Source organism: Leptodactylus fuscus, chromosome 2, assembly GCF_031893055.1.
Source record: "Leptodactylus fuscus isolate aLepFus1 chromosome 2, aLepFus1.hap2, whole genome shotgun sequence".
Classification (NCBI taxonomy): domain Eukaryota; kingdom Metazoa; phylum Chordata; class Amphibia; order Anura; family Leptodactylidae; genus Leptodactylus; species Leptodactylus fuscus.
Window position 1 is genome coordinate 217,805,017 of NC_134266.1, and position 18,508 is coordinate 217,823,524.

The 18,508-nt window shown below is 43.3% G+C and overlaps 1 protein-coding gene across 1 annotated transcript in view; it reads right to left on the reverse strand.

Moving 5' to 3' along the window:
- Positions 1-263: 263 nt before the first annotated feature.
- Positions 264-18,508, reverse strand: part of C1QL4 (complement C1q like 4) — a 46,627-nt gene continuing 28,382 nt past the window's right edge. Inside the window, exon 2 of the mRNA XM_075265572.1 lies at positions 264-1,732. Coding sequence (XP_075121673.1) covers positions 1,553-1,732 — 180 coding nt within the window. The 3' untranslated portion in view covers positions 264-1,552. The remainder of the gene's footprint in view (positions 1,733-18,508) is intronic.

Below are 18,508 nucleotides of genomic sequence, written 5' to 3' on the forward strand. Positions count from 1 at the left end.
TTTCTGACATCCATTCATATTTTAGGTTCCATGTAAAGATTAGTGTAGTTCCCACCTTTGTGAGACACTACTGTTTGCATACATCTTTTATTTGTTGTAGACTATAGTACTTCGTGCACTACCCTGCATATTCTTAATTTCATGCCTTGTGTAATGCATGTACCCTAAGAAAGTGAAGAACAAAAGAAGTTGGACATAGTGAAATAAATGAAGAATGAAGATATAAGATAAACAAAATGGTTTATTTTTTTCTTTCATTACATGGCAAGTGTTTGAGCTCAGACACATTAACTCCTCATAGATGGTTTGGAATCACGTGTGTTTTATTATTAGTAGTACAAAACACTCCAATATTTCACGCTGCACAACACAGAGACATGGGACAGAGAGGTGGAGGCTTGAACCCAGCAGCATGCACAGCCAGAGCACTATCTTCAGAACCAGAACCAATACAACACAGTGCATACCCCTCCTCGATCTCACCTAGGAGTCGGACTAGGTCTTCAGGTTCCATTCTGCACATTATGCTCATTTTTTCCCTTCACACATACAAGCATATTTTTTTTATGTAGCACATTTGGGTTTTGCTTTTTATCTGCTGTAGAAGTAGAGTTTGAGGCTGACACACACTTGGAAATGGACAATGTTGCTTTTGCACCTTGCCTTTACTGGCACAATGATGGTCAGATGTTAAATACTTTGGCTCATGTACAGTATGAGGGCAAGAAGGAGAGGAAGCTTTTCTTAGAGAAGGGGTGTCTGATGCAGATATGAGTCACGATGGACTAAACTATGCTCTGAAAACTTGGTGAAGCAGAAACACATTTTCCTCAGTCACAAGCATACAACCTTGATGGCATATTGTAGTTATACACATTTTTGGACTGTTAGATATTAGATATTTGTCCAGAATGAATTTTCCGAGGAGCTATGAAAGCTTGTAAAACGTAGTGGACTTTAAGGGTCTAAGCAAAATATACTCCATCAGCTGGTAGTTGCTACATTGTTTCACATAAAGGGGCCGTCAATCATATGTTCACAATTATGTTTTCTGCATATTAATACATGGTGACGCACAATTTATTACACACATGCACACAGATGGTTCACCTTAATCATATGAGATATTTGCCCCCGGTTTAGTCCCCCCATGCTCCCATATCCTGCTAAGACAACAAAAAGATGAGACACTGACTTATTCATGATCTCCAAGATGAGAGCCTGGTAACCAGCAAATATAAATAGGTTCTGCAGATCAGAAAATATAAGTCGTGGTCTCTGGCCACCTGATAGAAGACTCTCTGGTCACTCAGATGATGGGAAATTCTTTTTTTAACCTATCCTTTGCTAGATCAGTCACCGGTGTTGTTGGGCATAGCAGCCATTTCTAGCGGAAAAAGGGTTAAGATATGTCTTGCAGATCACCACTGAAGAAAAGTAATATGGAGCAACACTGTACGTCTTGCAGGTGAAGGGTTACTGGAGCAATGCTCTGCAAGTTTCTGGCAAGGAAAGGGTTCATGAGGATAGAGTTTACAACTGTTCCTAGTCCTCAGTCAGGATAGATGATGAATCCAGAGAAGGTACTGTATTTGTTGGTGTTTCCACCATGCACTTTGCCACCATCCAACTTTACATAGACCTCATCCCCCACATCTAAATGGAGTATTACACTGTTGCTGGCATAGTCATAGTTCTGATCTGCATCCTGAGCAATGGCACTGGCTCGAACCTACAAGAGAGAAATGAAAATAAGACAAGTCACTATTTGGAATGGAAAACATGCTAGAATTTCCAACATATTAGGAACTAAAATGGGCTCTATCAGCAAAATTATGCTGTATGAGCCCCACATATGCATGAATAGCCTTTAAAAAGGCTATTCAGGCACCGCTAATGTTACTTTAACCTCCCCCCTGTTTTAAAATAAAACCATAAAAACATATATGCAAATTATACTTATTGTGCACAGTGGGCAGTGATGCACGGTCCGACGTCATCTTCTGGCACGCCTTCCTCTTCTTTCTTCTTCTTTCGGCGACGCCCTCCGGTCCTGGCTCTTCCCCGGCTTCATCATCCTCTTCTTCTGGCGGGATTGGTTCAAATCCGACGCGTGAGCAGTAGCGCTCCCTCCAGAGCGCTACTGCGCACGCTCCAGCTCCATTTTTCTCAATGGCAGTACGCTTGCATCCTTGAGGCAAGCGATACTGCGCACGCGCCAAATTTGAACCAATCCCGCCGGAAGAAGAGGACGATGAAGTCGGGGAAGAGCCAGGACCGGAGGGCATCACCAAAAGAAGAAGAAAGAAGAGGAAGGCGTGCCAGAAGACGTCGGACCGTGCATCACCGCCCACCATGCATGATAAGTGTAATTTGCATATATGTTTTTATGGTTTTATTCTAAAGGGGGGAGGGGGTAAAATAACTTTAGCGGTGCCTGAATAGCCTTTATAAAGGCTATTCACGCATATGTGGGGCTCATACAGCATAGTTTTGCTGTATTGTGTTTTGTACTTATTGCCTGTCCCCCAGATTGAAGTCCCTTGTCCAAACACTGGGACTCCCATTAATGAGCTGAACAGCAAAAAAGCATCCTGCCACTCCATGTCCACTCTCTATGTAATTGGCAAAGTGATAACAATTACAGTGCTCAGTTATCTTTGCCAATTCTATAAAGATGAATTGAGGGGCAGAACATACACTCGACCACTATTTGATTCATGGGTATAACCAATAACAATGAAGCCCCATAATAAAAACTTATAATAGAGCCCTATTCTACCATAACCATCTTAAGATGCAAGTTCAGAACTTGAAAAATGTATGATTATTGTAGTCTCCTTTACACATAGTGATATTACAGTACAGATAATTCACGCAGTGATGTTACAGTACCAGGATAATTCACATATATGTATTACAGCACAGAGATATTAACCCCTTCCCGACATGATCCGTAATAGTACGGCGCATGTCGGGTCTGTAACTATGGCGATCGCCCGGGAGCACCATTCTGATGTTTTTTCCTGCTTCCCAGTACATTATATAGAATAATTAATGGTGGCATCAGGAAGAAAAATTTGTCCCGCAAAAATTAAGACCTCATATGGCTCTGGGAGCGGAGAAATAAAAAAGTTATGGGGCTTAGAAGGAGGGGAGTCAAAAACGAAAAAAACAAAAAATGCCATTGGCGGGAAAGGGTTAAACACATTGATGTCACAGTGCAGAGGTAATATACACAGTTATGTCACAGTACAGAGATAATATACACAGTTATGTAATGGCGTAGGGATAATATACACAGTGATGTCACAGTACAGAGATAATATACACAGTTATGTCATGGCACAGGTATAATATACACAGTGATGTCACAGTACAATGATAATATATACAGTGATGTCACAGTACAATGATAATATACACAGTAATGTCATGGCACAGGGATAATATACACACTTATGTCATGGCACAGGGATAATATACACAGTGATGTCACAGTACATAGATGATATACACAGTAATGTCATGGCACAGGGATAATGTCTACTATGATATAACACAGGGATAATCCACACAAAAAGATTACTATGTACGCTGTGACAACCCTGTGAAGAAAGTAATTATAGTGATGTCACAAGCAGTCATTATGATCACCCTTTAAAGGAATGAAGGTTTATTCAGTTGTCCATATGTCCTTCCATCATCCATAGTTATCATATGTGAAATGGGCCAGGCAGGAATAACAGCAGTACAGTGAATGGCAGAAAATATGAGCAGTGATAAGTGTGACAGAACAGAACAGAACAGAACAGAACAGGGACATGTGAGACTAGGTATACAATGCCTGGTCCTGTCAGTCAGAGGAAGGAAGGAGGAACAAAGGATGGCTCAGAGTCATGGGTGGCTTACTTCTTTGTAAAAATGGCAACATTCAAATAGTTCATTTGCATACTGACAAAAACAGGGAAATCTTGGCAACAGAGGCAGCAATACACAAGTGGAAACCAGTGTTTGATTCAGGTGACCTTAACCTATCTAGCTGCGGGGCTGGGTTGACATGCTGAGTTTTGTTGACAGGCTCCCTTTAAGCAATGCATTTATATAACAGAACCTGAATATGAAGGCATCACCCATGGTCTAAGGTTGTGGCACATACTTGTGTCTTCTGATGGAAAGAGCAGGCCTGGTGAGACACATGACTTGATAGCTACAAATCATTTACATACATGTAAAGTTACACAGTAGTGATCACTCTCCATTTTTTACAGTATAAGGAGAGGAGTGGTCTTGTAAATGTGCTTTTGGAAAAAAGCAGCCCATTCATTTCTATGGGGAGCGCACATATGCCGGCTCCCATAGAAAGCAATGGGATCTGTTTTAAATGCCGGAGATTCGGAACGTTTACACGTTCAGAATCCGCCAGCGTATACTCCGTGTTAAGGGGCCCTAAGGCCAGGGCCCACATGATGTAAACACGATAGTTTGATGTAGATAAAAAAAAAATGGCGTTTTAAAGTTCCTACAAAGTGAATGGGATTCCCATGAATCACATCCGCATATTGCGGAAAACATGTGCCGCAAATACGCTGTGATTTCCAAAACTGTTGCAGCATGTCAATGAAATCTATGGTTTCCCTATAGGTACAATAGAAGCAGAAACGCAGCAGATCTCTGTGGGCTTTCTGTGAGGAGCGCTGCGGGAAAACCTCTATGCGTTGCCATCGTGGTTATTACCACATCGCTTTTTTTGCTGTGGCCTGCAATATGGGGCCTTAGCCTAAAATCAACCAATAGCATTACAGCCTTCATGTTTAAATAACACTATAAGAAACAGAAGATGTGATTGTTTGCCGCGAGCAACGAGGACAATTCTTTTCTTATACAGTTTCATGTATCCCCGCATTACATTTATGCTAAAAACAGAAAAAAAAACACTTAAAGGGACAGTACAGGATTAGAAAACGTGGCTGACTTCTGTTTCTCAGGAACTGACATCTTGTCCTTTGGTCACATGACCATGCTTCAGTTCAGTCTCATTGATATTAATCCTGCACAACTTCTTTAATTTTAGGCACAAAGTCTGAGGTTGCAACTCTGTTACAGATTTGTTGACACATCATCAGAATCTAATCAAACCAAAAACATATAAAATAAGGTTTAACAATGCCCCCACTTTGTGAAAACGCTAAGGTTTGGGCTGGGCAGAAACGTGGCATTTTATAATACCTGCAAAGTGGATGGAATTCTAGCTAATACTATCTACACATTACAGAAAAATATCCGCAACGTAAACGCTGTGATTTCAAAAAACGTTGGTACAGAAACGCTGGTATTTTCTGTATATACATGTAATAGGGACCGAAAGTTCGCAGAGGAAAACTCTGCGGACTTTCTGTAAATAGCACTGTTGAAAAAACATAATGCGTTTCTGCCGCAGTCTTTTCCACAGCGCTTTATGATCGACATGCTTTTTAAACAAATTATCTACAAAAAAACAACATAAAAATTATTAATACATGTTAACATGCAAAGAGTCAGACAGTGAAATGCAACGTGTAAAATTGTCATAAATCTAGGTCAAAACTGACCAAAAATCATCTTGTCCACCACTATGTTATGCAAGTCTCCCATTCACAGTGCTAAAATATAGCTCTTCATTACAAACAATTTAGCTATTACAAGCCTGACTACCAGTGACTATACAAGAAGGGGGGCTGTCGTACTGTATATTAATTATCAGCGCTCCGCAGTATGACAACTGTAGCCTAATGCATGTCTGATGGTAATCAGTGGCGTAATTAATTAAATACTGAGCACTAATTCATATGGTGAATGATCATTAAGACTTTACTAGCGTTATTAATATTGCATTGCTCTGATATTATCAGTATGTGATCATTATCCTACTGGGAGTGAAAGTCTAACAGTTTTTTTCTATGATTTTGGGCAGGGGTGGATTACGGGTACCACTTAGCTGTTCAGAAACCTCTGCCCTTCATTCATGTCAAAGATCCCAGTGACAGAATAATGTCCCATAGAGGCCGTCCATGCAGTATAATGTCTCATAGTGGTCCCTTCACACAGTGTAATGCCCCAAGGTAGCCCCCACATAATAGAATGCCCTATAGAGCCCCCTGCACACTGTATAATGTCCCAGAGTAGAATAAAATTTAAAAAGTACGTAATTTAGGGATGTCCGAACCGGTTCTCATTCTGAGTTTTATTAAAATTTTGGATTCATCCTAACCTAAAATGGTATAATAAGTGGAGGCCCAAGGAAGATGAATAAACATAACAAACAGTGTTACTCACCTCACCTGGCCTCCAGCATGGGTACCCATTCTCTTCAGGCCTCCTGAATGACATTAGGGACCACTGAAGCCTGTGATTGGCCTCAGTGGTCATGTGGGTCAGGCGGTGTCACGATGCCAGCATAACCCATGTGACTGTTGATGCCTAATCACAGCTGTGCCTGATGTCATTCAGAAGGCTGGAAGAGGCCTGAAGAGGACAGGGACCTGCGCTGGAGCTTAGGGGAGGTGAGTAACACTGTTACATTTACTCACCTTCCCTTGTTAAGGTGAGTTATTATAACATATGAAACAAGAGAATCTTGTTTGGTTTCAAGAGAAATCTTGTGTGGTTTGCTAAACAAACCCTCACCTCCAGTAGACCCCTGCGTCCTATAACAGTAACAACTCTATCAGTGAATGCAGAAAAATGCTGTGGAAAAAAACGATTTTGAAACCACAGCTTTTCCACAGGGTTTTTTTCCTCAATGTGTGGATGAGATTAAGCAAAGTCTCCTTCACTTTGCCGAGCCTGTAGAATACAGCACTTTTTCCGCTGTGCTTAAAACCCTGTCTTTTCACAACCTTTGTCTTCAGTCTCAATGTTTTATTATATTTGTTAGAATTGTCATCATTTACACCAGAAATTTGGCATACATGATGCAGGAAATATATGCTATGCTCGCTATGAACTGGTGTACATGTTTCCTCCAGTTGCATGGCCTAGAGAAGGGTGAACTTCATTTATGAGGTGTGCCCCTTGTCATAAATGAGGTGCAACCTCTGCTGACTCCTGCTGAGTGGTGTTAATAATGCCAGTCTGTATTAATCTGCCTCACTGTTACACACAAATGATAGTGTTAATAGTGTAACGTCCACTGCATTGTCATATACAGTATGGTGCATTGACATAATAGTGATAGGAAGGAATCCAACTAACTATAAAGTGGTATCACTTTCTCCTCCACTGTCAGACATTATCACAGCAGCTTACAAGATTTAGTTTCCATATGCGCACTAATCTGCGGTGGTGCAGCCTGCATTTCTACCAGTAAACTTCCTAAATTCCATACTCTGTGTAGTTATGTGGTGCAGCAGGCTGGTCTCTATCTGAGTGACAGACTAAGTTTAACAGAGCTACTCCCTTTATAGTAATCTACCTGTCCTTGCACACCTGCAAGCTCTAAGTAAACCTCAGTGGATCCCAAGAAAACCCACTATGGCCAGGGGCTTCACATAACGTAAATGCTGTGATTTTGCAGTGTTTTATAGTCCTTGCAAAGTGGATTTTGTCTAACCCCATCCACACATTGCAGAAAATAATCCGCAGCAGAAATGTGAGAAGCGCTTCAGGAAAAACCATGATGCGTTTCTCCTGCGGGTTTTCCAGCAGCACCCTTTGGCTGCGGCTCGCTATGTGGGACCTTAGAATATAAGTCAAAAGTGATCCATCATGGCCGGCCAACTTAATGCTTGGGGTGATATGCTGGGCTCTGATGACAGGTTCCCTTTAAAGCCTAATTCACATGTCCGTGAAAATCACAGATTGCTTGCAGGACCATTTATTTTAATGGGTGTATACGGATATCTGTTCATTTTCCATAGACCAACATTAAGTGGAAAAAAAAGGAGACATGTTTTATTTTAGTACTTTTTGCAGACCACAGAGCTCCATTAAAGTCTAAGGGTTGGTTCACACTAACGCTTGTATTCCGTCTGCAAGGAGTCCGCATGGAGACCTCCCCCAGACGGAATGCAATCGCAATTGCAAGCGATGTGCTTGCAAAGCACATGGAGCCCATAGACTATAATGGGCTCCGTGTGCTTGCCGCACACTGCCCGCACAATTGAATTGTTCGGGCAGGGCGCGGCAAGCACATGGAGCCCATTATGCTTAACTGCACAGCGCTTGCATTAGCGTTGGTATTCTGTTCGGGGGGTCTCCATGCAGACTCCTTGCGGACGGAATACAAGCGCTAGTGTGAACCAAGCCTAAGGTCCACAGCACATAGATGACATATTTTTCACCGGCCCCAATACAAAGAAAAGTGTGAATAAGGACTTTGTTGAGAGGAAGAAGGCGAATTGCTGCGCAGGATGAATGTTTACATGAAATTTGCTAGATACGTCCGGGATAACCATGTGGACAATATAAGGAGTATTTCTGGAGAGCAGACTGTGTTATAAATGTAACCTAACAAAATTATCAGACAATAAGAAAATCATTTTCACCAAAACCGACAGGTTCTGCCTGATAATATAACACAGTGTGGATGGGGTAGTGTCGTCCAAAATGGCTCTGCAAGTTCAGGACTAAGAAATTCATTGTCATAAAGGAACACTGAAATCTGCAGTATGACAGGGTAATAGACAGCGCAATATCAAGGTGTTTGTCCATGAACTGAAGCTTAGCCGAATGTAGGTCATATAACAAGACTGAGATCCTAAAGACATAATTCTTCTAAGTGAATGAAGCACAAGAAATGTTGCATTGCGGAATTGGAAAGTTACTGCTTTGACCCTAATCTGACAGAGATTTCTAATATCACCTAAAATGAGCGATTTCTGAAGCTTGTAGAAAATATATCAATGTTACCCCCACAGCTGATATTTAGAATTGATCAATAAACGCAGACATGATGGTGAAGAAATGACTTACCACAATGGGGCAAATAAACTAATGAAAATTGTGGTGTATTTTGCACCAAAAAACTGGCGTACATGTTTTACACCTCATTCACTAAGTGTTTTAGGCAATTTACACATATTGTTCTGCATTATACTTTTCTACATGTACTGTAAGACTATGTATATGTACTAGATATACCCTAAAAAACCTCCTTTTAAGGTTAAAGTCCCATGTTGTGGAAACGCAGCTTTTTTTGTTGCAGATTTTGTTGCGTTTTTTTGAGCCAAAGCCAAGAATGGCTACAAAAGGAATGGGAAATATATAATAAGTTCTTATACTTCTCCCTTCTGCTCAATCCACTCCTGGCTTTGGCTCAAAAAACTGCAACAAAATCTGCAATAAAAAAAACTGCATTTCTGCAACGTGGGGCCTCAGCCTAAGGGTCCATTCACACGGAGGAAAATGCCGCTTTAAAAGCTTCCCATTGATTTCAATGGGTTCTGCTAGCTTTTTTTTCCACTAGCAGAATTTTCCGCTAGTGGAAAAAAAAGCTAGTGGAACCCATTGAAATCAATGGGAGGTTTTTTCAGCGCTGAAAATTCAGTGCTAAATAAAGCGCCAATTTCCTCCATGTGAATAGACCCGGGCTAGTTCATACGGGGGCAAGGAGGCAGATTTTGACAGCGGATTTCGCCTCAAAATCCGCCTCCATACAATGGTGGTCTATGGAGACCACTAGTGTTCTTTTTTCCGCTAGCGGCATGTTGCCGCTAGCGGAAAAAAGAAGCGAGCTGCCCTTTCTCCAGGCGGATTACGTGGCTCGCTGGCGGTCCTTTCATTTGAGTCCGCTCAAATGAACGGACTGACTCCGGAGGGGGAAGCCGCGATCGCGAAGGTCGTGGCAGGCAGGTTTTGACCCAAGAGTGACGCGGCTCCCCACGTCACTCTCGGTGCCAAAATCCGCCCCACTGCCCACCGTAAAAACCGCCTGGCTTATTTTGGTCCCGAAAAAAACGCTTTCTAATTAGGAAGCTGTGTTTTGACCTTGAGGTGTTTTTTGGAACGATTTCTGGAGCAGTTTTTGGTAAAAACTGCTTCAGAAAACGCCAGGCGGTTTCCTCCTCCCCCAAAGTGAATGGGCTGTAAAAAAAACGCTAGGTTTTCGGTCGTGTTTTTTTGCCTCTCATTCACTTCTATTGCTTTCCTCAGGCGAAATGTGCCTGAAGAAAGGTCATGTCGCTTCTTTTTTCTGCTAGCAGCAAAAAACGCTAGGAGAAACAAAAACCTAGCAGTCTCCATAGACCACCATTGTATGGAGGCAGCTTTTGAGGCGAAATCTGCTGTCAAAATCTGCCTCATTGCCCCCGTGTGAACTAGTCCTAACTGTAACATGATTCACTACCTTCCAGTTAAGCATAAAAGTGTATTGACAGGGCTGAATTTTTCCAAGTTGAAACATCAGCTGAAAATATCAGAATCTGCCTCCCAATGGAATCAATGGAGACTGGTTTCTGCTGGAATTTGGAGATGATTTTAGGTGTAATCTACCTCAAAGTCAGGGTAAGTTCACACAGGACTTTTTTCTCTGCCTTTTTCAGATGGAAACCGCAGGAAACCTTGCGGACCCCATTATAATCTATGGGGTCCACGGGTTTCTGTGGATAACCGCTTTTTAAGTGGATTAGGTTTCTGTTTGCCGGAAACCCAAAAGCAGGTGTGAACCTGTACTGTACTAGTACTGTAGTATGATAAACCGTATGGCTGAGGTGCTGAAAAATTGTAGTTTTAACCTTGTATTCAGGATATTCCAGATGTCCTGTATCTGACAAGTAAACAATCATTATGAAGAAGTATGCAGCTTATTCCACACATATACCTATTAATATATAAATCACACTGCCCTAGTCAAGGACAATGGGATTTTACAATATTATCAACTTTCATACTTTCGCTACTAAAGTTCGTATCATGGGTATAACTACCAGAGTAGCAGACATAACTGCTGTGGGACCCGAAATCTAAGGGGGGTCATTTCCACAAAGACCTAGGGTGTTATTTTTTCATAGCTATAAATGATGTAAGGAGAAATTTGGCCCACGCATCAAAAACCCTACAATTTTTGGTACAAAATAAGCTGATGCAAACTATTTCTAGGGTACTGAGGAGACAACTATGTGGCACATGGTAGTAATTTATGGCACATAAAGTAAATTGGCTATAATTCATAATTTTACACCCCTTTAAACTTGGTCTACTTTGCACAAGAAATCAGCGACATATTCATTCTTTTCTGTTTCATAAATGTGTCATAAATAGAGATGAGCGAGTACTGTTCGGATCAGCCGATCCGAACAGCACGCTCGCATAGAAATGAATGGACGTAGCCGGCACGCGGGGGGTTAAGCGGCCGGCCGCCGTCAAAGCAGAAGTACCAGGTGCATCCACTCATTTCTATGGAGCGTGATGTTCAGATCGGCTGATCCGAACATTACTCGCTCATCTCTAGTCATAAACTTAGATACTTCTAAACCACATTATTCGTGTCGCACAGTCTTCATAAGTGTCAAGCCTGCTGTATTCTTCTGTTCTTTCTGCCGAACTCTGTTAATAACTATATTGTCAATGCTGTGTAGCATAAATTTTGTTGCAAATGTAAACAGAAAAGTGCGGACTTCTATTGATACATACAGTAGATCTGTGACTGTACTGTGACATCACTATGTGCATTATCTCAGTACTGTGACATCACAGTGTGCATTATCTCAGTACTGTGACATCACTATGTGCATTATCTCAGTACTGTGACATAACTATGTGCATTACCTATACTGTAAAATCATTGTGTACATAATCCCTGTATACATTTCAAGATCAGAGCTTGCTGTTTAGGTGGTCATGGTAGAGTGGGGCCCCATTGTTGATGGTACTTGTAACACCTCTGGTTTGCACCAAATGTTTATAGTAGTATAGTTACCACATGCGCTTTTTCCCCCCATGGGTATTCTTTCAAAGCTTTTACAATAAAAGGTCAGTGCAGAATGTCTTACATTTCATGTTTAGTCCATTAAACAAATGCAATGCACACAGTGACACTTATATATTTAATTGGATGCCAAAAAGACACATGTCCATCAGGTTTAACCTTTGTCAGACCGATCAAACAAAGCTCTTTAGGCTAGGGGGGAGGGGCAATTTTGCCTCATGAGAATAAAATAAAAGCTTATCCTGACTTTTCGTTTCTCCCTCTTATTATTTTCTATTGAATACTATACTATATAATATAACATAATTTAATATAATATATTATTTTATATATAGTAAGATATTCTTGAGTCTGACTACTCTTACTGTAAAGAAGTCTTTCCTATATTATTACCACTGTCTTTCACTAGACATAAATGTTGTCCTATAGTCCGTTGTACATTTACTGGCACGAAGAGTGCCAATACTTGGATTAGCCTAATATATTTATGCATAACAATGAGATCATCTCGGTGACATCTTTTTCCCAAGCTAAAGTAGCACAAGTTATTAATTTATGTTATGAGAGGCCACATAGCTCATTCATTACGCTGCCCACATATCGGCGCTTTACAGCTATACTTTTTTTTTTCCTTCTTGCAGTTTTTGAGACCTGAACCCTTTATGAATGCAGAAGATGTGGATTTGTGACTACGATAATGAAATGCTAACATGTCTGACGTTATTATATATTTGACACGGTGAATAGTTTCTTAGTGCAATGTAATAGAATAAGAAACATACTGCATGTTTTCCATTGTTTCTGCATATTTCTCTTATTTTAGAAATTGAGACATTCTTACATTATGGTTCGAGTTCACTTTTGTGTCAAAGAGCAAAATAATGGATCATTTTCAGCTGCGCCAAGCTAGCGTGACTATTATTCGCTACCAAAAGTCCATATTAAATAACCTTAGGATTTTATCAGCTTTCCTTTGTTACGAGACTTCATAAGCAGGCCTGCTGGTTTTAATATGCAGACACTGATACTCCACAAGTCTACCTTTCAGAGAATGTCCACAGGGATGAGACCAGAAATGAACCTTTAACCTGGTCTACATGCAGACTTGATGCATAGAAAGGAGGAGGGGTCCCACTGCTGACCCTCCTCCCCTTTCCCTGGACAGTGAGGGGATGTTGCTCTGGAAACCAGACCACTGGGACGGTTACGGTGTGCGCCCTGCCAGATGGTCAGGTGAGAGAGTGTTCAGCCTGCACTGTCTATATGACAGCAGCACCTCTGGTTAATCTCCTACTGTAAGCCTTCTGTCTCTATTTCCAGGACACAGCTTTTGTTCCCTCCATTTATTATAAAACAAAGCTATTCTTCAGCATCAAATCCAGCTTTTATAGCATTCACTAATTAGTCATGATAATTAAGATAATAAAAAGGGGTGAGATTTATAAAATAATCATTAATTCACCAATGTGGCGTATATGAATAAGGGATGCAAGCAGAAGTTTTAGAGATACCTGTATTTTAATATGCAAGATATTTCAGGTTATAGCTATAACTTTTATATATACAGTCTTTCCTGAGCTATCCTGATGTCTTCCGCATTGGACCAGTGACTGCTGCCACTCAAAGGTGAACGCAAGAAGGTACGTCACCGCGGCCAGTACTTGACTAAGCAAGCATTTACTGTTTATAGAGAGCTAGAGGAGACCATCGAGACCTGGTCATTGATTTCTTTTAGTTATATCAAACTGAACCACTTATATACATATATGCATACTATATGGACAAAAGTAATTGAGCCCATATACATTACACCAGGGCCGCCATCAGGAATTTTGGGGCCCCATACAGCCTAAGTGTCTGGGCCCCCCCCTCCCCCGCCATTTTAAAACTACCTTATTTTGCGACATACCAATCCTGTATTACATTTCCTTTTATTTAGCAGCATTACAAGGCTTAATCAGATTCTATTTGCAGGTACAATCTGCTACGTGTGACAGCGCCTATAGAGAGCCAACACCATCTATAAGAGCCCTCCTAATAAATCCTCAGGGCTTATTCACATTGTGTTTTTGGCCTCCCTTGCCGGGATCCGTTGGTAACCAGTCAGAATCAGATGTCAACTTATCCCTGCACGAAGAACTGGACATTAAAAAAAAGGGGGGGCTTGCAGTTCTCCCTGCAAGGATAAGTGGGGAGCTGATTGTGACTGGTTACCAATGTATCCCGGCAAGGGAGGCCAAAAACGCAATGTGAACACTCCTTTAACGTGAAAGTTCCACCCCCAAACAGGCTGCTATGGTAGTAGCATAGCCTACATCATTATTATTCTCCAGCTAAAAACTTATATATTATATATTATTGCCCCAGTTCCCTCTCCGCAGTGCCGCACACCCAATGTCCCAACAATCCCCCCCGTCCACCTTCTAACATCTTTCCATTGCCCCCTGTACCCATACCTCCCAACTTTTGAAGAACCAAAAGAGGGACAAAATGTGCGGCGTGCTTTGCGCGCCTCGGGAAATTTAGCCCCACCCACTGTTATGTTGACTCCGCCCACTCATTAATTTTCCATTTGCCCGCACACAGTATAATCCTCCTACAGTCACCCGTAAATTATATGTCCCCCTCTATCTCTCGCCCAGCTTCATATACACCCTTCATCTGCCCCCACTTTCATGTCCCCTCCATCTCTGTCCCCAGATTAATGTCCCCTCCATCTCTGCCCCCAGATTCATGTCCCCCCATCTCTGCCCCCAGATTCATGTTCCCTCCATCTCTGCCCCCAGATTCATGTCCTCTCCATCTCTGCCCCCAGATTCATGTCCTCTCCATCTCTGCCCCCAGATTCATGTCCCCTCCATCTCTGCCCCCAGATTCATGTCCCCTCCATTTCTGCCCCCAGATTCATGTCCCCCCATCTCTGCCCCAGATTAATGTCCCCTCCATCTCTGCCCCCAGATTAATGTCCTCCCCATCTCTGCCCCCAGATTCATGTCCCCCCATCTCTGCCCCCAGATTAATGTCCCCTCCATCTCTGCCCCCAGATTCATGTCCTCACATCTCTGCCCCCAGATTCATGTCCCCTCCATCTCTGCCCCCAGATTCATGTCCTCTCCATCTCTGCCCCCAGATTCATGTCCCCTCCATCTCTGCCCCCAGATTCATGTCCCCCCATCTCTGCTCCCAGATTAATGTCCCCTCCATCTCTGCCCCCAGATTCATGTCCTCTCCATCTCTGCCCCCAGATTCATGTCCTCTCCATCTCTGCCCCCAGATTCATGTCCCCTCCATCTCTGCCCCCAGATTCATCTCCCCCCATCTCTGCCCCCAGATTCATGTCCCCTCCATTTCTGCCCCAGATTCATGTCCCCCCATCTCTGCCCCCAGATTAATGTCCCCTCCATCTCTGCCCCCAGATTAATGTCCCCCCATCTCTGCCCCCAGATTAATGTCCCCTCCATCTCTGCCCCCAGATTCATGTCCTCACATCTCTACCCCCAGATTCATGTCCCCTCCATCTCTGCCCCCAGATTCATGTCCCCTCCATCTCTGCCCCCAGATTCATGTCCCCTCCATCTCTGCCCCCAGATTCATGTCCCCCCCATCTCTGCCCCCAGATTCATGTCCCCTCCATCTCTGCCCCCAGATTCATATCCCCTCCATCTCTGCCCCCAGGTTCATGTCCTCTCCATCTCTGCCCCCAGATTAATTTTCCCTCCATCTTTGCCCCCAGATTCATGTCCCTCCATCTCTGCCCCCAGTGTCATGCCGTCCTCTCCTTCATCTGCCCCCAGTTTCACGTTCCACATTACACTTACTTTCTCCTTCGTTCCCCCGCTGCTCTCTGCGAGCCTCTCTCTCTTACTGGCGCACAGTTGTAGACACGATGTGACGTCATCACATCGCGTCTACACTGCCGGGTAGCTGGCGGCAGCGGCGAAGTGAGGAGCTGACACAGGTCAGCTCCTCACTTCAGCGGCTGAAGCGAGCTGACCTGTGTCAGCTCCTCGCTTCGCTGCTGCCGCCTCTCTCGCTGACGCTGACACATATTCGGCTGAAGCAAGGAGCTGACTTGTGTCAGCTCCTCGCTTCCCGCTGCCGCCTCTCTCGCTGACACATATGCGGCTGAGCCGGACCCGGCTGGATCCTCTGGACGCAGATCTGAGTTGAAACAGGATATACAATGACTGCTGCGGGCGCCAGGGGGCCGGCACATGGTGGCGGGCCAAAACCGGGCCCCCTCCCCCATTTTTAAATTTGGCCGGGCCCCTGACGCCAGTAGCAGTAGTACTGGCCTATCGGCGGCCCTGCATTACACCCAAAGGAGCTTTTATGACATCCATAGGCATTAATATGGAGTTGGACCCTGCTTTGGAATGAAAACAGTTTCCACTCTTGTAGGAAGGTTTTCTACAAGATTATGTATGTCTGGTAGAATTTCTGCCCATTCATCCATATGCACATTTGTGAGGTAATGTGAAGAAAGGGACTGGCCCATAATGTCTCTACTAGTTCATTCCAAAGGTGTTGGATGAGATTGAGGTAAGGGCTATATCGAGCCAGTCAAGCTCTTCTACACCATACTCACCCACTATTAAGGACTTTTCTTTGTGCACTGGGACATATTCATGCTGAACCAAAATAGGGCCATACAAGTTGGAAGAATACAACTAACCAAAATGTCTTGATATATTAAAACAAAAAGATTTCTCTTCAATGGAAACAGGGGTATTAGGCCAAACAATGAAAAACAACCCTCTTCCACCTAACTTTACATATGGCACAATTCAGTTAGGCAGGTAACATTGTTCTTCCATTGGCCAAACCTGGACCCATCCAATAGCCTGCCAGATAGAGCTGTGTGATTTGTCACTCCACAGGACACTGCTCCGAAGTCCAGTGGTGACGTTGTGCTGTACACCACTTCATCCAACACTTGGCATTGTGCTTAGTTATATAAGGCTGTTGCTCAGCATCTTAGTTATATAAGGCTGTTGCTCAGCATGTGGCTCCCTTGCTCTGTAACTTTTATGAGATCTGCCACTTCATTGATGTGGTTCCTAAATATTTCTACTTTTCAATAATACCACTCACAGTTGATCATGGAATATCTAGGGTGGAAGACATTTCAGTAGGACTGAATGAAACACCTAAATGCAATGATTAAGAGGTGTAATCCAATCCGTTTGTCCATATAGAGTGCATACATATACAAAGATAGACAGATCCACATTTTCAATTTTTTTTTGCTAATATAATGGCTACCATAAGTGACCAAAACCACGTACAGGCTATTCGTCTCTTACCTTTAGATGGGATCTCCGCAGCGCCGTTGCTTAGTAATACTGGTTTTTACCGGTATGTAAATTAGTTCTCTGGCAGCGATGGGGGCGGGCCCCAGCGCTGAAAATGCAATGAGGGCGTCCCCACTGCTGCCTGAGAACAGGATCCTGCGCCGCCACTATCTTCTGCTGGATCCTCCCCTTCTTTCTTCGTCTTTCTTCGGCGGCTTCACCTCTGTCGGCTCTGACACTAGTAGAGCCGACTGCGCATGCGGCTCTACTAGTGTCTCAGTGGCAGAGCCAACTGCGCAGGCGTCAGAAGAAAGATGAAGAAAGAAGGGGAGGATCCAGCAGAAGATAGAGGCGGCGCAGGATCCTGTTCTCAGGCAGCGGTGGGGATGCCCTCATCGCATTTTCAGCGCTGGGGCCCGCCCCCATCGCTGCCAGAGAACTAATTTACATACTGGTAAAAACCGGTATTACTAAGGAACGGTGCGGCGGAGATCCCATCTAAAGGTAAGAGACGAATAGCCTTTCTAAAGGCTATTCCGACGTGTTAGCCACAGAAAGATTTTTAATGGTAGAATCCCTTTAATACCTAAAGGCATAATCTGGGAATTTTAGCTAGGTGAAAACATCTTTTCCCGTTCGGGCCTCTATGCCATCTTCCGGTTGCACGCTTCGGCACAGCAGGCGGGTTAATTTTTGTTCCTTTGCACGTTTTGTAGTACAGCTGAGGATTCTTTGCTGTGTGTCAGTCTAGCCAGTGCTCTAGTTACTTTGGTCATTTTGGAGTTAACTTAGTAGATTTTGATTGACATTCCTCCTGGCCAATCAAGTCTAGGGTGAATTCCTTTATCTACTTTTCCAGCCCACTCCCTAGTGCTTTCTATTGCCTTTCAGTGCGTGCTGGCTCTGTCCTCTTTGCTGTTTATATTTATATTTCTGACCCTTCGCTTTTGACTGCTTACTTGAATTCGGATTCTGTAATTCACTGCTTGACTGGTTCCGATCCCCTTGGCTAGCCTGACCACCCATTTGTTGTTATTTGTCTTGTCTGTGCTCTCTGTTCTCACTCGCATTATAGGTAGGGACTATCGCGCAATTGTCCTCTACCACCTAGGGTAGTTGAGGCAAATAGGCAGTGGCTGGGGTGGGTTCTGTATTAGGACTCACTGTCTCTGTCATTCCTCTTCGCTCCAGGCTCCAGCAGCAGTTACTAACATTAGGCCTGTAGGACTCTACCAGAAGGAAAAGGTTCACATCCACAGAGAGCTTATTGTATTCATAGCGATCTTGCTGTTTTACTTGCTGAGGAATC